The sequence below is a fragment of the Physeter macrocephalus genome, chromosome 8 (genome assembly GCF_002837175.3).
Source record: "Physeter macrocephalus isolate SW-GA chromosome 8, ASM283717v5, whole genome shotgun sequence".
Lineage (NCBI taxonomy): Eukaryota > Metazoa > Chordata > Mammalia > Artiodactyla > Physeteridae > Physeter > Physeter macrocephalus.
Genome location: NC_041221.1, coordinates 28,176,682 through 28,196,247, shown reverse-complemented (window position 1 = coordinate 28,196,247; position 19,566 = coordinate 28,176,682). Strand labels below are relative to the sequence as shown.

At 54.6% G+C, this 19,566-nt stretch overlaps 1 protein-coding gene across 2 annotated transcripts in view; it reads right to left on the bottom strand.

Moving 5' to 3' along the window:
• Positions 1-1,715: 1,715 nt before the first annotated feature.
• Positions 1,716-19,566, bottom strand: part of TRIO (trio Rho guanine nucleotide exchange factor) — a 375,721-nt gene continuing 357,870 nt past the window's right edge. For both annotated transcript variants that reach the window (XM_028492812.1, XM_055086511.1), the window contains exons 49-58: positions 18,889-19,566; positions 14,750-14,997; positions 12,562-12,700; positions 11,707-11,734; positions 11,345-11,507; positions 10,954-11,075; positions 9,503-9,581; positions 7,340-7,540; positions 4,665-4,803; positions 1,716-4,089 (exon numbers count right to left, since the gene is read on the bottom strand). The exon at positions 18,889-19,566 is cut by the window's right edge. In XM_028492812.1, the coding sequence (XP_028348613.1) occupies positions 3,535-4,089; positions 4,665-4,803; positions 7,340-7,540; positions 9,503-9,581; positions 10,954-11,075; positions 11,345-11,507; positions 11,707-11,734; positions 12,562-12,700; positions 14,750-14,997; positions 18,889-19,566 (2,352 nt within the window). In that variant the 3' untranslated portion in view covers positions 1,716-3,534. The remainder of the gene's footprint in view (positions 4,090-4,664; positions 4,804-7,339; positions 7,541-9,502; positions 9,582-10,953; positions 11,076-11,344; positions 11,508-11,706; positions 11,735-12,561; positions 12,701-14,749; positions 14,998-18,888) is intronic.

Below are 19,566 nucleotides of genomic sequence, written 5' to 3'. Positions count from 1 at the left end.
GGCAACAGGAGGGATCCTGGTGGCGATGGGATGCCCTGCACCTTGACTGTACTGACGTCAAAATCCTGGTTGTGACACAGTGTTAAGAGTTTTCAAGATGTTATCACTGGGGAAATCTCGGGGAAGGGTACATTTCATACAACTGCATGTGACTACAGTGATCTCACAACAAAAAGTTTAGCTTAATTTTGAAAAGCACATACTAGATGATCCTACTTACATGAAGTTCAAAGGCAAACTAATTCATGGGTGATAGAAATCAGAACAGCCATCAGCTCTGGTAGGTAGGGACCTATTGGGAAGGGGCTGGAGGAATCTTCTGGGGGACGGTGGAAATACTGGACTATTTTGTTTTGGGTGATGATCACAGGTACAAACACATGTATAGAAATGTATTGAGCTATTTACTTATGGTTTGTGTACTTTATTTTTGTAAGTTAAATTATGCACACACACACACAGAGCAACCTATCAATCCCACGGATTCTTTGTCTCTACAGTTATGTCTCAAAGATGTACAGTTGAAAGGCTTTTCCTTCCAATGGTCTACAATGGTCTAATATTTGGATATGACTTGCTATAAGATGATACGCATAATTTATTGCACAAAAATACTGGTAATCTTTTTTCCTTTAGAGCTAAAGAGAATGCCTGGATTAAAATACATACATATATATATATATATATGAGAGAGAGAGAGAGAGGGAGAGTAACATGCAGAATAATATTTTGCTATTTGAGAAATCTAGGGAGTGATCATGATAGGACACTTTTCACTCACGGGATGCTTTGCTAACCCGCAGGCATAACTACTTCCTTCAGCAAGTGTCCGATTAAAAAACAGCAGACCGTTGCCTCCCTCCTGCTGCTGAGGTGTGCCACGTGGTGGCCACAGGACTCCCTCTGGGGCCTGACGCCGAGCCGCTGCGGCGTATTAGGACTGACCCTGCATTTCCGTCCCTCCGGGGCCCGCCGAGCATCGCTGTCCTGGCACCTGGGAGGAAGCACACACCTCGGGGAGCGAGCTTCCCACGCCCGGACTTGGGGTCTTAGCACAAATGTCATCCTCTCACACTTGTCTTAACTTCAGGATCAAACAGATGAAAAATATAGCCTTTATAGTGTGCTGAGCAAAGAGTTACGATCCCAGAGGGAACAAGTCAAAAAAGAAAGCAAAAAGGAATCAAAACAAGAGAGATGATAGTATTCATCAGGAAAGGTGACCTACTGTCAGAAGCAGGCAGAAGCCACCACTGGGGGGTCTTCGCAGGTGTGGGTTCTTGGGATTGTTCCTAACGCAGGTGCTGGAACCTAGTGTTTCATGTGCTTTAATCCATCTGAACAACATTAATTTTGCTTTTCTGTGGCCAAGTTGCAACAGCTTTTCCCCTTGCTCTGATTATGTGTTCATCAAGAACCGGGGGTACCTTAGTTATTCTAACCAGGACCGGTGCAGCTCTCTGTAAACAGTCAGCTGACGTTCTGGTTTATATGCCAGGGTCTTCTGAGTCTGGGTTGTGCACCAGTCTGCAGGGGTATGACCGACTCCCGTTTCTGGTGGCCTACAGTGGATTCCCAATCCAGAATATTCTCCTCCCCACGCCCCTCCCCTGACCCGCCAGAGGCCTCTCCTTCAGTCTCTCCCTCATTGATTTCGCTTTTTGATTCAAGAGTGACCAACTTGAATAAAAGGCCTAACACAAAAATCAGGCAAATATGTTTAATTTTTTAAAATAACTGATGGCAAAATAAAATATTTACATCACATCATACTGTGTAAACATGTAAGGTCTCTGTACAAAGAAATATACATGCAAAATAATGTAAAAATTTAACTGAAATAATAAAAGAAACAATACACAAATAAAAGTTGTGAGGTTACGAATACACATCCAGTTTTGAATCCAATTTCTTTTAAAAAGTTTCTGTACAATTTTACAAGAAACAAACAAAAACCCAACAAAAGAATAAATAAAATACATTGGAAGCTGCAAAGCTCAACTATGCCAGTTTATGGCTGAAGACCCAGGTGTCTGGCTGGCTTGGGAAGCGGGCTGGTCTCTTTTTTTTTTTTTTTTTAAGTGTATTTCACACAACGAGGATAAAAAGACATCCAGAAAAATTCAAGCGTGCCCAGAAACGCAGCGTCTTTTGTTGAGGGCCTCCCACACCAGCGTGAATTCTGCCACAGTGCCACAGACGTCAATGCCAGCCTCAAGGCGGCTAGTGCTTAATTGGCTTTTATTTCTTACCAAAAGCTCAAAATCCAGCCAATTTTTGTACAGAAAGTTGAATGTCAAAAAGTCTAAAAAGTAGGAAATGTCCAGACTGATTTTGGGAAAAAAAAAATAATACTTTGGCATTCTGAATAATAGCATAATAAAATTTAAAACATTACCCTATTATCCAGTTTTATATTCAGAGTATGAAATCACTTTTTACAGTCCTCAAAACTGACAAATTTCACGAAGAGTTAAGTCTCTCTGAACTGATGGCACAGGGCAAAGACCCCCCTCCCACCCCCCCGACACACGCACAAAACCATAAAGCTCACCGTACGAAGTATGTGCTTTTTCTATATATTTATTACAGGTACAACAGAGGTCTTCATAAATAGTTGCATAAAATGTTAAAGCCACAACATTGCACATGATATGAAATAAAACCAAAAAAACCCCAATGAGTGCATTTACAGTATTTTCATCTGACTGTATACTGCTCAACAATCTGATTGACGGCTTGGGGGTGGGACGTGTGGGGAGGGGCAGAGGGGCAGGAGCCACCCCGATGTCCCCGGTGGGTGGGCAGACCCCTTGGACCCCCAAAGGAAGCCCCAGGCGGGAGGCGGGGAGCAGGGTGGGGGGGAAGGTGGTGGGGTGGGCGGGGTGGGGGGGGGGGAAGGACAGACCGAAGGCAGGACCAGTCTTATATACAAGTAAGGCCTACATTTCATCAGAGCAAAACGATTCATTCTATTTTTATGCAAAAGTTTGAGGTTGAATGCACGTTTCAGAAGCCTAGTCTGGCGTCGGGGCCAGAGGCACACAGACCAGGCAGCTGGAAAAGCTCAGAGCCAGGGGGACCCCGAGCTGGACGAGGCCACGGAGACGGCCGCCGCTGGGGCGGGGGTCTTCCCCAGAGGTGTCCAGTATCTCTGTTTTGTTCGTTAACACCAGTGGTTGAACATAGGTATTTCGCTTCCTTGAAGAAATCCTGGAAAATGTTAAATTTGCAAAATTCTACTCATGTTCGTTTAAAAAAGTTTCTTTTTATTTTTTTTGCAGAAACCTGAATAAAAGACTGTGACACAGCAATGCTGTCTCCGCCCTCGCAGAGTGTTCGAGAAGGTCCTCCACCCCAGCACAGCTTGCAGCCCGAGTCCCAGGCACTGCCGAGCACAGCTCACTCGGAATGCAATTTCACACGATGAACGTACGGCAGCTGATCAGTTATGTTGGTTTGTGTTTCTCTCCAAAATTCAGATGAACAGCTGATTGGCAGGTGAAAGAGAATGAGAAAGGACTTCAAGACAGGTCAAACTCTAGGCAAAAGCCTGCTCTGTAAGAAGTTTTTAATGCTACGAATCGGTCGAACATCGTTCTGGTGTTTGCGCCGCTCAATGAAGGAGGTCAGTCTGGACGTGTCGAGGACGCCCGCGCCTTTGCCGTGGCCATGGCCGTGGCCCGCCTGCAGCCACTGCTCCTGGAGGGCCAGCGCAGCCGAGGGACGCTTGGCAGGGTCCTCGTGCAGGAGGAAACACACGAAGTCCTTGGCCCTCTGGCTCACTCCTTGAAAGTAGTCATCTGGGAAACTAAAGTCTAGCCGGCAAATGTTCAGGCAGGTCTCTTCCACGCTGTCGTCCAGGAAGGGGGACACGCCGCTGAGAAGCACATAGGCCAGCACTCCAACACTCCACGTGTCCGAGGTCAGGGAGACCGGGTTCCCCAGGATGATTTCGGGGGCTGCGAATTCGGGGTTCCCCAGTAACTGGTGGATGTGGTAGGTCGTGTTGAGTTGGACAGCATCTCCAAAGTCAGCTAGTTTGATGGTTGGCTTGGCTAAACTCTGATCCACTAGGACGTTTTCGGGCTAGGAGACAGGACAAGACAAGCGTCATCCACTCCAGCAACCCCGATCTCAAGCTGAGGTGCGAGGCTCACCAGGAATCTACGAGGTCGACTGGCACCGACCGTCCACGTGCGAAACAGGACAAAGCCCTCGGGAGGAGGACAAAGAGCCAACACAGAGGAGAAGCTGCCCTGACTTCTCCGGAACTTTCGCGCGCAGCTGCTGTGTTAAACAGTGCCGGTGAGCGAAGCCGGGGATTCACCTCCCTCCCGGCGGTGGCAGCAGCGACCCTCCACCTCCCGCCCCCGCCACCCTGCTCCAGCCCCACCCCGAGCCAGCGACACTCACAGGAACCCCATGAAATCGCAAGAAATGTCTGAAGACCTCATACGTTCACCTGGTACTTGATTGCTTGTGTATATCCAACGTTTAAAAACCGGAGGTTAGAAATCACTGCCCCCATCTCCCGCCCGTGTTGGTCCCCAGTCCCCGCGGGCTCCTGGCCTGGCTTCAGAGGACAGGCCGAGAGTGGGCTCTGCATCCCGCGTGGCCGCGCTGGGGCCCCTCGGCTTTCCCGGCCCCGGGGCCCCACTAACCTTTAGGTCCAGGTGTGCTATCCTGCAGTTGTGAAGGTAACGGACGGCTTCCAGAACCTCCCCCAGATACGCCCTGATCTTGCCCTCCGTGAGGTTTCCCCATCGCACCACACATTCCAGGAGCCGTCCCTGGTCAGCGCTGCAGAGGGAGGAATGCGCGTTACGGTGCGGGCTGGTCACTTGAGACCCGTCTCCTGCCATACACGCATCACCTCCGTGCCCCGTTGTCACTGTTCTGTCAGCTTTTGGGGATCACACCTCTACCTGAAGGCAGGACGGGATCAAGAGGGCGATTTCTTTTTAAGCTCACTGTGGAGGCACAAGTGGGGAACAAGGCATCTGGACCCACAGAGGGAACTGGGAGGTGGAGATGGGTGCACCCAGGCTCCCCAACCCCGCCCCCAGCAGGCTTGAGTCAAACCCTGCCCCTTGGATGTGAGCACAAGACCTGGGCAAGCTGCCTGGCAGTGCCTGGCACACAGCAGGCGCTCTGCAGGTAGCTGCTGGAGGAGGGGATAATGTGAGACCACCTCCCCAAACCTTAGTCTCGTCATCTGGAAAATGGGTCATGTGACGGCTGAACGAGAGAACGTTAAGACACAGACAATACAGTGAGGGCTTCACGTTGGACTCAAAGTCTTCCTACTGTGAAATTACTTTTAACATTTAAAAAACAGAGCTTCCCTGTGCCAGGGACCAAGTGCTTTCTATCAATTCACTTAATCCTCACGACAACTCTCTGGGAAGAGTCCCATTTTACAGATGAGGAAACGGAGGCACAGAGAAGGTATGTAACTTTCCCAAGGTCACACAGCTCATAAGGGAAGGCTAGACTTGCAGTGAGGTGGTCTGGCCCCGGCCTCCCTGAACACTGGGCTAGGCTGCCCTCTTTGCAAAACAGAAATTTATGGAAAGATCAGCCACTTGTTTGGTAATGTCGAGTAATCAAGGGAACTTTGGTAGTAAGTAGTTTGTTATGAAAATTAACCCTATTAACAGCAATGATGAGGCCAAACCATTTAGTTTCCAGTGAAAAGAAATGACAGCTGAATGCACTGAAAATGTAAACCAGAAACCGAGGTCTTGCAGGAGATTTTTGACAAGGACTCTAGGACTCTCTTGTTGAAACTCCCTGGGGAAGATGAGCAGAGGCTTTTAGTCACCAAGCTTCTAGAGCCAGAAAGCACGTTCCCTGGTACTGAGGGCCCACAGGGGCCAGGCCTCTGCCTGGACATCGTTTTAGCCCCATAATGATCCTTCAAGTAGCTGAGAGTCCACGGGAGCCGAGGTTGAGAAATGAGCCCCAGGTCCGCCGACCTGCCCTTCGCACACGATGGGCAGCCTTGGGGGCGGCTGGGGAGGGCGGAGGCCCTTCCTGCTCCCTCCACCATCTGGGAGGTTTGCCAGTCCGGAGAGGGCTGAACAGGCCCACAGAGACGCTCCAGCGGGAGCCCTGGGCGGGGACACCCTGGAAACGTCCCCTCCCCCCGGGCTCGGCGGGGAGCGAGGCTGAGGCTCGACCTGGCGCCGAGGGCCCCGCAGCAGCTGCACCTGTGAAGGCCGTGACGCGGAGGCACTTCCAGACTCTTTACGGATGTGACCAGCGGGATGGCGGGTGCGGGGCCTCAAGGGAGTCCCCGCGAGCGGGGAGCTCAGGTCCCTGTGACCGCGCCCCGCGCGGCTCCACGGCTGGTCCTCCTGCCAGGCCTGCTCTTCCCGACAACGTGACAAAAACTAGGAGATGGCACAGAACATGGTGCTCTGGCCGATGGAAACGAATTCACGAATCCAAGTAAATGTATGAAATGACTCCCCTGAAAAGGAGGACTAGGAATTTCAACAAAGCTACATGACGAGGTGTCTCAGAGAGACCAGAATGTTCTAAGGGCAGGGCTTCTCAACCTGGTGTTACTGATACTTTGGGGCAACGGTCCTCTGTGGCAGGGCCACCCTGTGCCCTGCGGGACGGCGAGCTGTGACCAGCAAAACGTCTGCAGACTTTGCCAAATGTCCCCTGGGGGGCAACATGTCCCCAGGCTGAGGCCCCCTGCTCTTGGGTCAGAGGTCTCACGCTTTATCTTTAAACGACGCAAATGTTTCCTGAGATGGCACGCAGGGCCCGGTAAGTACCACGGGGACCAGCGGGCTGCCCTGCGGGGAGCCACCCCCCTCCAGAGGGCGCACCTACGCTCCCATCCTAATCACCCTTGGAGGGGCAGGACGGGCCCCGGGGCAGAGCTGGACGCTGAAGCACCAGACACCAGCAGGTCTCGGCCGGCCCACTGCAGGCGCCCACCAGCCGGGCTGGCCCAGCCGGACAGACACATGGGACCAGGTCAGCCTGAGAGCACCAGCAGGGGTGTGGCCTGCAGAGGCCTGGCCTCTCGGGACCTTTGGGAACCAGGGGGCATCTCCAGGTTGGCTGAGACCCCCGAGGGAGCCTGGGTGGGGAGCATTTTGATGCTAGGTTTGTGCTTCCTTGTCAGGCAGCTATACTTCCCTCTAGCATTGCTGGAAAGCTCTAGAACTGTGGTCTCTGAGAGCAGACGTGTTGTTTTAGAAGTTCTGTGAATCCTAAAATCCTGATTTCTATACTTCTTAGAGAATAAGCAGCAAGACCACTCGGAGTTGAGGCCGAGCGCTAGAAAGAGGAGAGGCAGCTGGCGCGTACGCACATTTCCAGAACCAGGACGTAGCTGGTGGAGGTCTCGAAGGTGTCGAGGAGGCCAACGAGCAGCGGGTGCTGGAGGTTCTGCAGGATTCCAAGCTCGTGGGTGACCTGGTCGCGCTTCATCAACTTCTTGTTCACAAACTTAGTGGCCACTGCTCGTTTGGTGCCTTTCTGATCGCATTTCTTAACGACAGAGAACCTGCCCCTGGAAGAGAGGTGGAGAAGATCATTTTCAGAGGACTCTGAGCGTGTCACGGAGAAAAGACTTTTTTTTTTTTTTTTTTTTTTTTTTGCGGTACGCGGGCCTCTCGCTGCCGTGGCCTCTCCCGTTGCGGAGCACAGGCTCCGGACGCGCAGGCTCAGCGGCCATGGCTCACGGGCCCGGCCGCCCCGCGGCACGTGGGATCCTCCCGGACCAGGGCGCGAACCCGTGTCCCCTGCATCGGCAGGCGGACTCCCAACCACTGCGCCACCAGGGAAGCCCAGAAAAGGCTCTTTTAACCAGGCAGCCTCCCCAGCTGGTGGCCCTGCTCTCCCCGGCCACCAGCGGAGGGGCTGCAGCCACGCGACGGCCCCAAGGAAGCCTGCCTGGGCCTGTGCCTGTCCTGTCTGCTCCCCTCCCCGCGGCGGGCTCCGTCTGGCTAAGGACAGCCACGTGACTGCCTCCCGCCGCTGAACGGGGCAGCAGTGACATCGTGAGATTTCCCAGGCGGCCTCCACCCTGCTTTCATGGAAACCTGGTCGCGTGAAGAAGCTTAGAACGGACTACTAGGCGGCTCCTGGGCACCCCAGGCCCCCCACTTCGGACGGGAGCGTCTACTGTCATCACCGTGTCTGCCTTGCCGCTGCAGGATGTGAGTCGGGGGGCTGGTAACTCATCTCTAGTTTGTGGTCTCTGGAGCTGCACCCAGCGAACCACATCCAGGAAGCCTCGGCTGCACCTCGACTGGATCCGGATAACAAGATCCTGGACCTCAAGCCCGAGCCGGCTGCCACGGTGGGATGAGATTCGGGGTCTGGGGAATGCAGACTGCGGGGAGGAAGGCGGGCACGCTGCTTCGCCCCTCCTCCCACGGACAGGCGGAGTCTCTTTCTCCTCCCTCGAATCTGGGCTGGCGGGTGGCTGTTTGCGTCCGCAGAACGTGGACAAAGTGTGGTTGTTAATTTCTGAAGCTGGGCCCTGAGAGGCTGCAGCCTCTGGTTCTCCTCTCCCGGGCGGCGACTGCCATCACACGAGGAGGCCCAGGGTGAACGTCTATGTGGGGAGAGGCCACAGACACGCGGGTGAGGCCCGGGGGTGCCAGCCGGCCGAGCCCAGGAGGGACCAAGAGAAAAACTGTCCGGTCAGTGGCACGCTGCACAAAGTGATACATCTCCGCTGCTCCGGACAGCAGGGCTGAGCCTCGTGCGGTGACAGATGACCGACAGGCACTTCGGGCTGACCCGCACAGGCGGATGCATGGATCCCTGGAGCCAGCGGACCCAGGAATGGCCACCGGAGTGTACGAGGCTGCTGCTGGGGGGCGGGGGGGTGGGCTCTTGGAAAGCTTTCTAACGGGGACAAGCTCAGCTGTCATGCTTCTGACCTTCTTCTTGCCCTGCGAGACGCGACGTGAGGCGTGGCCGAGTGCCGTGCCACCTCAGAAGGAGCAGGTGACCGAGGGCGCCGCTGAGCCGCCGCCGGAGCCCCGGCTGCCGTCCGGAGAGGAACAGCCCCTCCCTGTCGAAGCCCCCTCCTGGTCCACGCAGGGGGACCCTAAATCTCCAGGTACAGCCGAGACCTGAAGGACACACTCGGCCCCTCTCAACTGCGTTCCAGAGGAGAATGACGTCCCACGAGAAGGGGTGGGAGTGACTCTCCCCGGATTCTCCCGAGAATGGGGCGCAGCCAGTGCCGCCCTGGACGCAGAGCAGGCGTGAATTCATCGCATCACCGGACGGCTCACGGTACTAAGCCTTAATTCTCTCTTGGAACCTGCGCTGGAAATCTCCTCCTCACTTCCTCAGTGTTTAATACCAACAGGCGATTACAGGTTACATTTCAGATGTAATACATCTAACTTCCAACTGCTGGCAAAATCCGCCATTGAACTTTCTCTGTGGGGTCCTCCAGAGCTGTGTCTCTCACTCTGCAATCTCGGGAGGGGCTCCGGGTTTTCCACCGTACCTGCCAAGCTCAGCCACTTCGCTGTAGAAGCAGTCAAAGTTGTCTTTCCAGGTCACCATGACGCCGTCACTCCCTGGACCTGCAAGAAAGGCAGCATCTCCCTGAGCCTGGTGCACGGGGCGCCTCTCGGGGAAGGAGACCAGAGCCCTGCGCTGTCCAATGCGGCAGCTGCCCAGCTGCTGAGCGTCTGAACGGAGGCTCGCGGAAACGGAGACGCACCAGAAGTATAAGATCCACACCGCGCTGGGACTTAGTATGAGACAAAGATGGATTTATGTGACAGAAATAAACACACTCTTGCTTTTCCATTATTTTCCCATTTGCACTTCCGAAAGACCATTCCTATGAACAGCCTTCTGTCTCCCTAAGCTCCCTTGCTTTCACCAGTGATTTGTTAAAAAAAAAAAAAAAAAAAAAAAATCACCTGTATACTTTTTGTGACATCTTTTAAAAATTAGAACATTGGTGATTCTCTACTGTCAAATTCAAAATTATCTTCCCTTCCTGAGCTGTGATCCAAAAACCAGAACCCTTCCCTTCTTTGACTTATGAGGTTAAAATATATGGGATTAAGATATACAGCATAAAAACTTCTAAAGACAATTCTGTTTACTGTCTACACGCAGGGCACTCCTGGACTCAATTCATCTTTTAGTCCCTTTATTTATTTACTTACCATAGTTTTAAAAAATTGGTTTTATTTAATTTATTTAACTTATTTTAGTTCTCTAACTGTCATTCTAGGAGACTGCATCCTATACCTGGTGCAGCTGGAGGACCCAGGAGAAATCTCAGCAGCCCTGGACTGCACAGCTGGCACAGCTGCCTCCTGTGAAATGGTAGCTGGAAATCAGCCAGTATGTGTTGCTCACTAAGCATCTACATACGTCAAGCGCATCTACATACGTCAAGCGCATCTACAGGAAATTCGAAAAGGCCTAAGATATGAGTTCTGCTGGCAGCAGCTCAGGGTTTAGCTGAGGAGAGAGATCAGACCTTGCTGGGCATGGAGGGAGCAAGGGCTTTAGTCCCACCAGGGTTGTCCTGCGCTCATGGAAGGGCTGGGAGGACACACCCTCTGGAAGGGCTGTTACGGTCTAGGACGGGTACAGAGCCTGCTCGGGGCTCACCCACACTCCCATCTTTCCTTTCTTTTCATTCTATTCTACATGAGACTGACTGAGAATAGCTTCTCTTAGAGCTAAAGCATCAACTGAACAATCGGACAAGGGAGCAGTTGGAGACGAGAATGTGTTTTGTCCCACCTGGAGGCTGGACCAGAGGCTCACATGCTCAGTGGCCGTGGGCAGAAGCCCTCACCGTGCGCCTCCCCTGCCCGAGGGCACCCGCCCGGGTGTCCCAGAGGCTGGCCTGCTCCTTGCAGCCCCCGAGTGACTTGTCACGTATCTCAGGACACATCGAGAGTGTGTGGGGCTCGGGGTGCAGCTTACCTAGAACCCTCAGACTGGCTGAAGACGAGGCTGACCCCATGTCGTTCACCGCGATGCATGTGTAGATGCCGTCGTCCTCGGTGCTCACACCAACGATCTTCAGAGCGGCCTCTCCCAAGTCACTGCCACAGAGGAGGGCACACGGCGTTCAGAAAGGCTCAGCCCTCCCCGCCGCCAGCCCCCCGACCTCTCTCCTGCGGGGTCACAGGAAACGAGGAGCTCAAATGCTGATGGGCACTTTCAAGCCTGGCTGCGCACCACGTATGACACCTTCCCTCACGGGAGCCGCCCCAGGGCCAGAGGTCACCCAGGGAATCGGCCGCGTCAGTCCCAGCGGAACGAGGTCATGCTCGCTGCCTGGGAAACTGACCCCCGAGGGGGCTTCCCTCACCTGTAGGAGATGCTGTAGTGACCATCGCTGTTCAAGGTGTTGTGTTCAGGGCCCTTCCAGGTGACCGAGGCCTTGGGGCGGCCACAGACCCGACATCTAAGAACAACGGTCTCCCCTGTCTCACACGTGACCTCGCTCAAGGGAATGACGAATTCTGGGGGAACTGCGCGAGAAAGGAGTCAGTAACGCCGGTCACCCAGCGCCCCCTCTTGCGCCCACCAACCTCCCCCAACAAATGAACGAGATGCTGCCCAGGCCCAGAGCTCCACAGAAAACCCACGTCCACAGGCTACGCTCGAGTGTCCTGAAACGCCCCGCAGACCTACCCTCTGAAGTCTACAAGAAAAAAGAACAGAACTCACCGTCATAGATGTAGTTGGGATTGAGAAGCTGAAATGGAAAAAGCACACAGCTATTAACCAGATACCTGAGCTACTCTGGGATATACTGCTTCTATTCTAGGGCTACAGCTGTTGTTGAAAGACGAGAGGAAGCAAGACTTGGTTTGCCTGCGTATCAATCAAAACTGACCACATTCCGACTGCCTTTGAATGCACTGGAAGGCTTCGTGTCACACAGCTGTAGGAGAGGTTTTTCTTCCTACCCACAAACGCACAAATGCCGCTTACGCTCAGAGAAATCCCTTTTACTCATCCTATGGGCTGAGTCCAGCAGATCCCCGAACCGCCCCCTTCTGCAGAATGGCCAGGGCCCTGACCCAGGGGCCTCGAGTTCCCCTCAGGAGATATCTCCTTTCTCCCCAGGCAAAACCTGCGCAGGTTTAAGGCAATCTGATTACAGGAGTAAAGCGGACTGAAGCACCCGCCGAGGGAATCTGCTGCAGCAGTGAACCTGCGTCTCGGTGTCTGGTCACTTCCCCTGTGGTCTGAGACGCCACAGCTGCTCTGTGCTCTGTCCGCCTCTGAGGTCCTAGTGTCTGCTCCCTCTGGGAAATCCAGCAGCCTTCTTTGTAAGCTACACACGCGCCCGCTCAGGGGTTTACCCTATACCCGGTTCCTCGGAATACATATGCGTACCTGCGCCACACTGCCCACGAGAGCCCCCCGCAAAGCCCTGCGGGTCTGCTCACAGGGCAGAGACAGGCGGGTTGCTGCCAGGCAAGGCTGGGCGCCGGGTCCGCGACGGCTCCTCCTGGGCCGGCACCAGGCCTGCGTGCTCCCCAGGGAGCACAGGTTCCTGGAGACACCCTTGCTCACCTTCACAGATACCTTGTTGCTGAGTCCTTCCCGAGACTTCCGATAACCGTTCTCTAACTTGCCTTCCCGTTTGCCGTCTTTATCTTTTTTCTCAGATTTTTTCCTTAAACGGAGTGCTGTGTGCCAAGATGTTGACTTCCTAGGGGGACCACAACACTTCGTTAGTATCACGCCTTCCTGGTGTTCAGCAGACAATTCCCGAAAGCAAAAGAGAAAAGCGGACTGCCCAATTTACGCGGATATAGGGTGACTGAGATTCCTTTAGAACGGTGATCTCTGCGAAGGAAAACTTTTCTGCAATTCTCAATGACCAGAGATAAAAGCCAAGTTTCTTAAATCAAATTTTATGGATTAAATGTAAAGGTGTCTGTGAAGGTTAATTTTACGTATAACTTGACCGGACCTAAATATTTGGTCAAACATCATTCTGGGTGTTTCTGGATGAGATTAACATTTCAACTGGTAGAGTGAAGCAGACTGCTCTCCATAGCGTGGTGGGCCTCATCCAATCAGTTGAAGGCCTGAGTCGAACAAAGAAAGACCAGCCTCCCTGAGCATGAGGGGATTCTCCAGCAGAATACCTTCAGACTTCTCCTGCACCACTGGCTCTCCTGGGCCCCCAGCCTGCTGGCCCACAGGGCAGGCCTGGACTCACCAGTCTCCACAACTGCGTGGTTACAATAACCACCCCCTGCCCGCACATACACCCTGTTGGTTCCGTTTCTCTGGAGAACCCTAATGCAGGCCTGCGAGTATTTTTGAGGAAACAAAGTATAAAATGGGATTCTTGGACAAGGTACTAGAATAAAATATCTCTGTGTATCAAGGAGAAACAGGACAAGGGACCGTCATGGAAGACGGGCTTTTTGTAGCCTGAACTCAAGCCTGGACTCCCCATGGGGTGTAGGTGCTTAGCCCAGAGGTTTGGGGCAGTGCTGGAAGGCTCGCCAGTCTGGGCTGCACACCAGCCAGGGGTACTGCCATGCTTGGAGAGGAACGTGACCACCACCCGTGCCTTTGAGTCTGGTCTTTTGGGTTGAAGCCTCTGGAGGCTTAAAAATCACAGTTTCGCAGGCTTCCCTGGTGGCGCAGGGGTTGAGAGTCCGCCTGCCGATGCAGGGGACGCGGGTTCGCGCCCCGGTCCGGGAGGATCCCGCGCCATATGACCCAACCACTCCACTCTAGGTATTTACCCAAGAGAAAATGAAAGTGTATTTTCATGATGTGGACTTGTACAAAACTATTCAAAGCAGCTTTATTGGTAACAGCCAGAAATTGGAAACAATCCAAACATCCATCAACAGGCGAATGGATGAACAAACTGTGACAGCTATCCATCCATATGATGGAATACTATCAGCAATAAACAAGGCATGGGCGCTTCCCTGGTGGCGCAGTGGCTGAGGATCTGCCTGCCAACGCAGGGGACACGGGTTCGGGCCCTGGTCTGGGAAGATCCCGCATGCTGCGGAGCAACTAGGCCCGTGAACCACAACTACTGAGCCTGCATGTGAGCCTGCTGTGCTCCGCGACGGGAGGGCCCGCGACAGTGAGAGGCCCGCGTACCAAAAAAAAAAAAAAAAAAAAAAAATCACAGTTTTGCAATGCTTCCACTGCCAGAAGCCATCCGGCTGGCGCCCCCTACAGCCAGAGAGATTCAGGGAAGGGCAGAGTTTGAAACCAGCCCCTGAATTCAGTTTTCTTTAAAGTAATGTTTAACGTGGCAAAATTGGTTTCAAGTCACTTGACTAAAGTAACCTAGTATACATAAGGCACGTTGGCAGTGGCACCACACAGATCTTTAACTGAAGCTTACGGAACGCGGCTCTTCCACGACGCACCCTCAGCACGCCCGACGCGAGTCAGGGGCCCTTGGAAAGTTCTCGCCCCTCGCCCAAGACCTCTGGGAACTAAAGTATCGTGATGCTCTGTCTAGCGGCTTAAAAAAGCTATGTGTGTGCAAGTGCAGGTTAGTGAAAGAACCCATCAGAACAGGTCTGAGAGATGGAACCCACCCCACCTTCACTGTGGGGTTGCACATTGTGTATAGAGATGACCTGGTTCAACAGACCGCAGCACTGCTTTCTCTCCACGGGCTTCGCCCTCCCAGGGCCTCTATGCCTCGTCTGTGCTCAGCACCGCCTGCCCCCACCCCCGCCCCGCCCCGGCTGCCCCGCCAGGCACTCACTTGAGAGTCCCGTCGGGGTTCTCCATGATGACTGCGCTGGTATGCCCCAGGACGAAGCCCGGAATCCAGCCCTCGGCTGCGGGGCACTGGTCAGTGGCGGCTCGGAACACCAGAAACATGTTCTGTTGATTGCTGGCCAGAATTTGAACGACCTCTCCTTGATAGACGTTTATCTCATCCTCCTTCACTGCCGTGTAATCGTGTGTCACCAACATGGTGGAGATGTTGCTACTGCTGCTACTTTCACTCTGTAGAGGGAAAGATGGACAAAAAGGCAGAGGGGAACTGAGATGGGATCTGATGACACGAAGTCGCTCGTCCGCGTGCACCACGGCACGACGGCCCAGAGCAGGGCCCGCCGGACGGACGCCTCCACACTCTTTAGCTAACTTGGTGCCTCTTTTTCAGTAACTGACCATCAGGATTTCTCTAGAAAGCAATTTAGGAACGATCTAAAAAAAAAAAAAAAAAAAAAAAAAAAATCACAGCGATGATGACACTTTACTTTGGAAACTGGATTACTTCAGTCCCATCTTCCTTGCACCATCAGAGGAACAGCTCATCCTCCTGTTGATACCATGTTGGGTTCCATCTATGTCACAGTCCTGTCACTGTGACTGTCATGCTGCTGGCATCCCTAATCATTTCCACCGTTTTTCCCTTCTAAAGGAAGAATGCGGGACACCTGAAAAGCAGACCCACTACTGTCCTGCTCTCACGGAGAGCTGCTCTGCCTCCTGTATGTATCCCTGGGCGGGCGGTCCTCCTGTGAGCGTGATGATTCAACTGTCCTGAAGGCGCGGCCGTCATGGGGACGGCATAGCATCGCAGAGCAGCTGTGGACACCACTGGCCTCACAACTCAAGTTTCGGGGACAGCCCCTGGCGTGGGAAAGCCTATCTTCCCCTTATGGAGTCCCAGTGGTACCCAATGTCTTCAGGTCACTATTGTGTCTTTAGTGTCCATCACAGTGACCGACACGTAGCAGGCACTCAATACACGTCCAGTAACTCACTCGATGGGGCAAGATTGCAAAAGTTAAACACAGATCATTTCTCAAGACCATCTACTCAGGTTCACAAGCTGAGTGGTGTTAGCTGCTGAGGAGAAGAAACACAAATGGTGTTTGTCCCAAGCTGTCATTTACCAAGTGACCCCTTTGTTCCAGGGGAGGAGGAGGAAGCTGAGACCTCCAAATCCTGAGCTACATCTTGTTCAATCCCCTCTGTCGACAGCTGGGATGTGGAAATGGTGTCAGGCGCCCCACTAGCTTGTTCTCAGGGGCTCCCACCGAAGATGCTGTCTGGCTGTTCACGGCTTCCCAGGACTCCGCTGCTTCCCTCGGCTGGTCTCTCGGACGTCTGGGGCAGGTCCTGGGTCGGTGTAGACGCGACTGTCAGAAACCTTGCCGTACGCCTGACGGCTCTGGGCTACTGAGACGCACCGGAGCAGACGGCTGACCACTGTCAAGGAGCCTGTGTGCTGGGAATTCCAGGGGCCAGGACTCTAGGCCCACAGTGGGTGGTGAAGTTAAATACACCGGAGTGCCAGGTTCTCGGTCCTGTCGCGGCTGAGGAGCCTGGTACGTGTTCCCGTCCCTCGTGGATGTCCACGTCGGGCTTTGGCCTGTGCACACCCCTTCGTGCAATTTTATCCTTTTAGCGTGACTTATATAGCAACACCCAATAGTGTTGAGACTACAGAGCCACGTTTGCTAGAAAATGTAAACAAAACCAACTTGTGTGGCACGGCTCTTTTTTATCATACAGCGTACCACCCTTTGTCCCGTAATGCGAGTATTTTGCCACGATAATAATAGCCATTAGTAGTTTCTGAAAACCTCCTACGTACCAATCTAAGTATGAGGCGTTTAAAAACCGATCTCGATTAATGCCAGCGAGCACGCTCACCACCCCCTTACAGAGCGGAGGTTAGGAATTCGCACGGGTCACCCGGCCTCTGAGAGAAAGGCAGGGCTGTACTTCTACTGCTGCCTGGGTGGGCGGATGCAGGGAGGTTGTGCGTCCACGTTTGGGGCCTGGCGCAGTCACTGCCTGGGTTGATCCACATCCACTCCACTCTTGCTCTCGGCAGAACTTTCCAGAAGGTGTGCGTTAAAGGAGGAAGGAGGACCTGGGCCGTGGGTTAGGCACAGCTGCTGGGCTGTGACCGCAGCCAGCTTCACGGAAGCAGACAAGGAGGGAGGAGGCCGCTGCTGACCTCCAGGGGGACAGGACAGTCTGAATGGATGGGAGCAGGCAGGGCGGTAGTTCTTCTTAACCGAAAGACTTAAGAGTCCTAGAGGACACTTTCATGCCCATTCTAAGCCTCTCGTGGTCTTCCCAGGCCTCCAAGGCGTTTCTGTAAGGCACTTGGACTCCCTGGCAGTCTCCCTTTCCAGGTTACCAACCACATAAGAAACAGTGAGAGGCAGAAATAAAAGGCACCTTTTGCGACCTAAAACCTGCCAGAACGTGTGCCGCATGCGACGGTGCTGGCCTCAGAGTAAGCATCCCGGGGGCAGCCAGGCAGGGCCGGGAACCGAGCACGCTCACGGGGGGCGCAGAGACCAGCACGGGCTCCCACGCTGGGGCGGGTGGCGCTTAGGGGAAAGCGTCCAGGTTAGGATGGGCTGAAGAGCTGCTCCCTTGGCCGATTTCGGAGGGGGTCTCGGCTGCGAGGCCACGCCTGCACCCTGAACCCTCAACCAGGTGCTGGCAGGTGCAGCATCGCTGGGCCTCTGCGTCTTCCTCTGGCTGAAACCGTGCTGACCTCACCTGCACACCTAGCATTTCAGAACTAACTGGAGGTGGGGGTCCAGGCTCCCCTGCAGGACACGGTCAGGCACCACGACCCGGACGCTGGAGACGGCCGCCGCAGACGAGGCCCGCCCTGACCGCTTATTTCTGAGAACAAGACTACAGGGTACATGTACCAAGACCCGTTTTTCAATTGCTTCCTCAATTAAAGACCGAGGTTAACAAAATAAATAACAAAAAAGAGGAGGAACGCATAAGGCCATGTCCACCCAAACAAGGCATTAACGGAAGTCCAGAGGAAAGAGAGAGACGTGCAAAAGCCGGATTGCTTCCTTTCTTATTTTATAAAGAGAGACACAGACCCTTTTAGGGAAATGTATTTAAAAATTTATAAAGCGATCAAACATACACACATTAGAACAGTTCTATGCCCTCACGCATGCCTTTAGGAAGGTGTTACGGGTCAGACCACCTGCTGTGTGGGAAGCAGTCGGGCAGGACAGGGAGGAAGCCAGAGGATGGGGGTCAAGGCCCCCAGTAACCCTGCTGCTGAGAACGCGGAGTGACCGGCGACGCCCCGCGGCGCCCGCAGCCCGCACTGCGCCCCCTGCCGGACACAGCATGGGCGCTGGGAATCCAGCCGGCCGGCGCCTCCGCTCCCAGCTGCCGGCCAGAGCCCAACATCCAGGGGCCCTAAAGCAGTCTCTCTCTCTTCCACAGTGAAACTTTTTCTTTCTTTTTTTTGGCGGGGAGCGAGGGGGGGGAAATACTTCCACTGGAGAGATTCCTTCCCCCCACTGTGTCAGCTTAGCTTGCTTTGAGTTGCTGTTGGAAATTTCTTGAGGGATTTTTTTTTTTCCTTTTTTCAGCAGAGGAGTCAAAAACGCTGCAAAGATTAATTTAAGGCATAAAAGGGCACAACCAAGCGACGAGCAGAAAGCTTAGAGTGTACAGGTTTCAGTTGACGCAGGAGGTAGACAGCAGGGGCACGGACCCCCCTAAAAAAAGTGTGCGAGGAAGGCAGGGGCGAGAGAGGAAGTTCCCAGATACGCTGCTGCTCGGAAAACGTGAGAGGCTTAGAGATGCTGCGTTCGGAAGGTTAATGATCTGCTTTCCCGTATTAAGGAGACACAAACAAAGCAAGGAGCGAGTTAGTAGAGATGCGAGCGCGCCGTCCGCCGGCGGGAGCAGGAGGTTAGAAGGCGTCCCCGCGTGTCCGCGCGGCCAGGGCCCAGGGCGGACGGAGCTGGTGACCGCAGCGCAGCGGCCGGGAGCCCGGAGTTAGTACGAGGACAGCGGCGGCCACGCGGGAGGTTTAGCAGAAGAGCCGCGGGACAGAGGCAGCGGGGCGGGCGGGCGGAGGCGGCCGGGCGCTCTTACCCCATTGCTCTGGGTGGACTGCACGGACTGCTCGCTGGCCGAGGAGCACGTGCTCATGCGGTCCGTGTCCTTGCTGGGGGCCGCGTGGCGCTGCGCCTGCCGCTGCAGGGAGTCACTGTCCCCCGGGAAGGTGAAGGAGCCGGGCCGGCTGGCGGGGGAGGCGGGGATGGAGCTCCAGAAGGAGCCCCCCTTCTGCAGGGGGCTGCTGGGGGGCAAGGGCTCCTTGCCGAACGGAGAGGGGAACGCAGCGGAGAGCGGAGAGTTCAGAGGCGAGATGGCCCCGGGCCTGGGCTTGCCCGGCGGCAGGGAGCCCGGGCCGCTCCGCGCCTCCTTGGCGGGTCCGTCCTGATGCGCGCCCGCGGCGCTCCCGGCCGCCTTCCGGGGGCTCTCCAGCACCTTCATCTTGGGGATCGGCTCCGCTTCTCGCTCGGGACCTTCGGGCTCTCCGCTGGGGGGCGCCCTGGCGGGCTGGCCGGCCTCCGGGGCGGGGCTGCTGCTGGGAGGAGGCAGTGACGGGCCGGGAGTGGACATACCTGACATCTTGTCTGCCTCTGCCTGGTTCGAGGCTGCAGAGGAGACCAGCACGGGGGAGTGGTGTCTGACAGGCTGGGGGATCCGGGAGGGCCTGCTTCTGCTTGCGCTGGGGAGGCCGCCGCCGCCGCCGGGACCGCCGCTGTG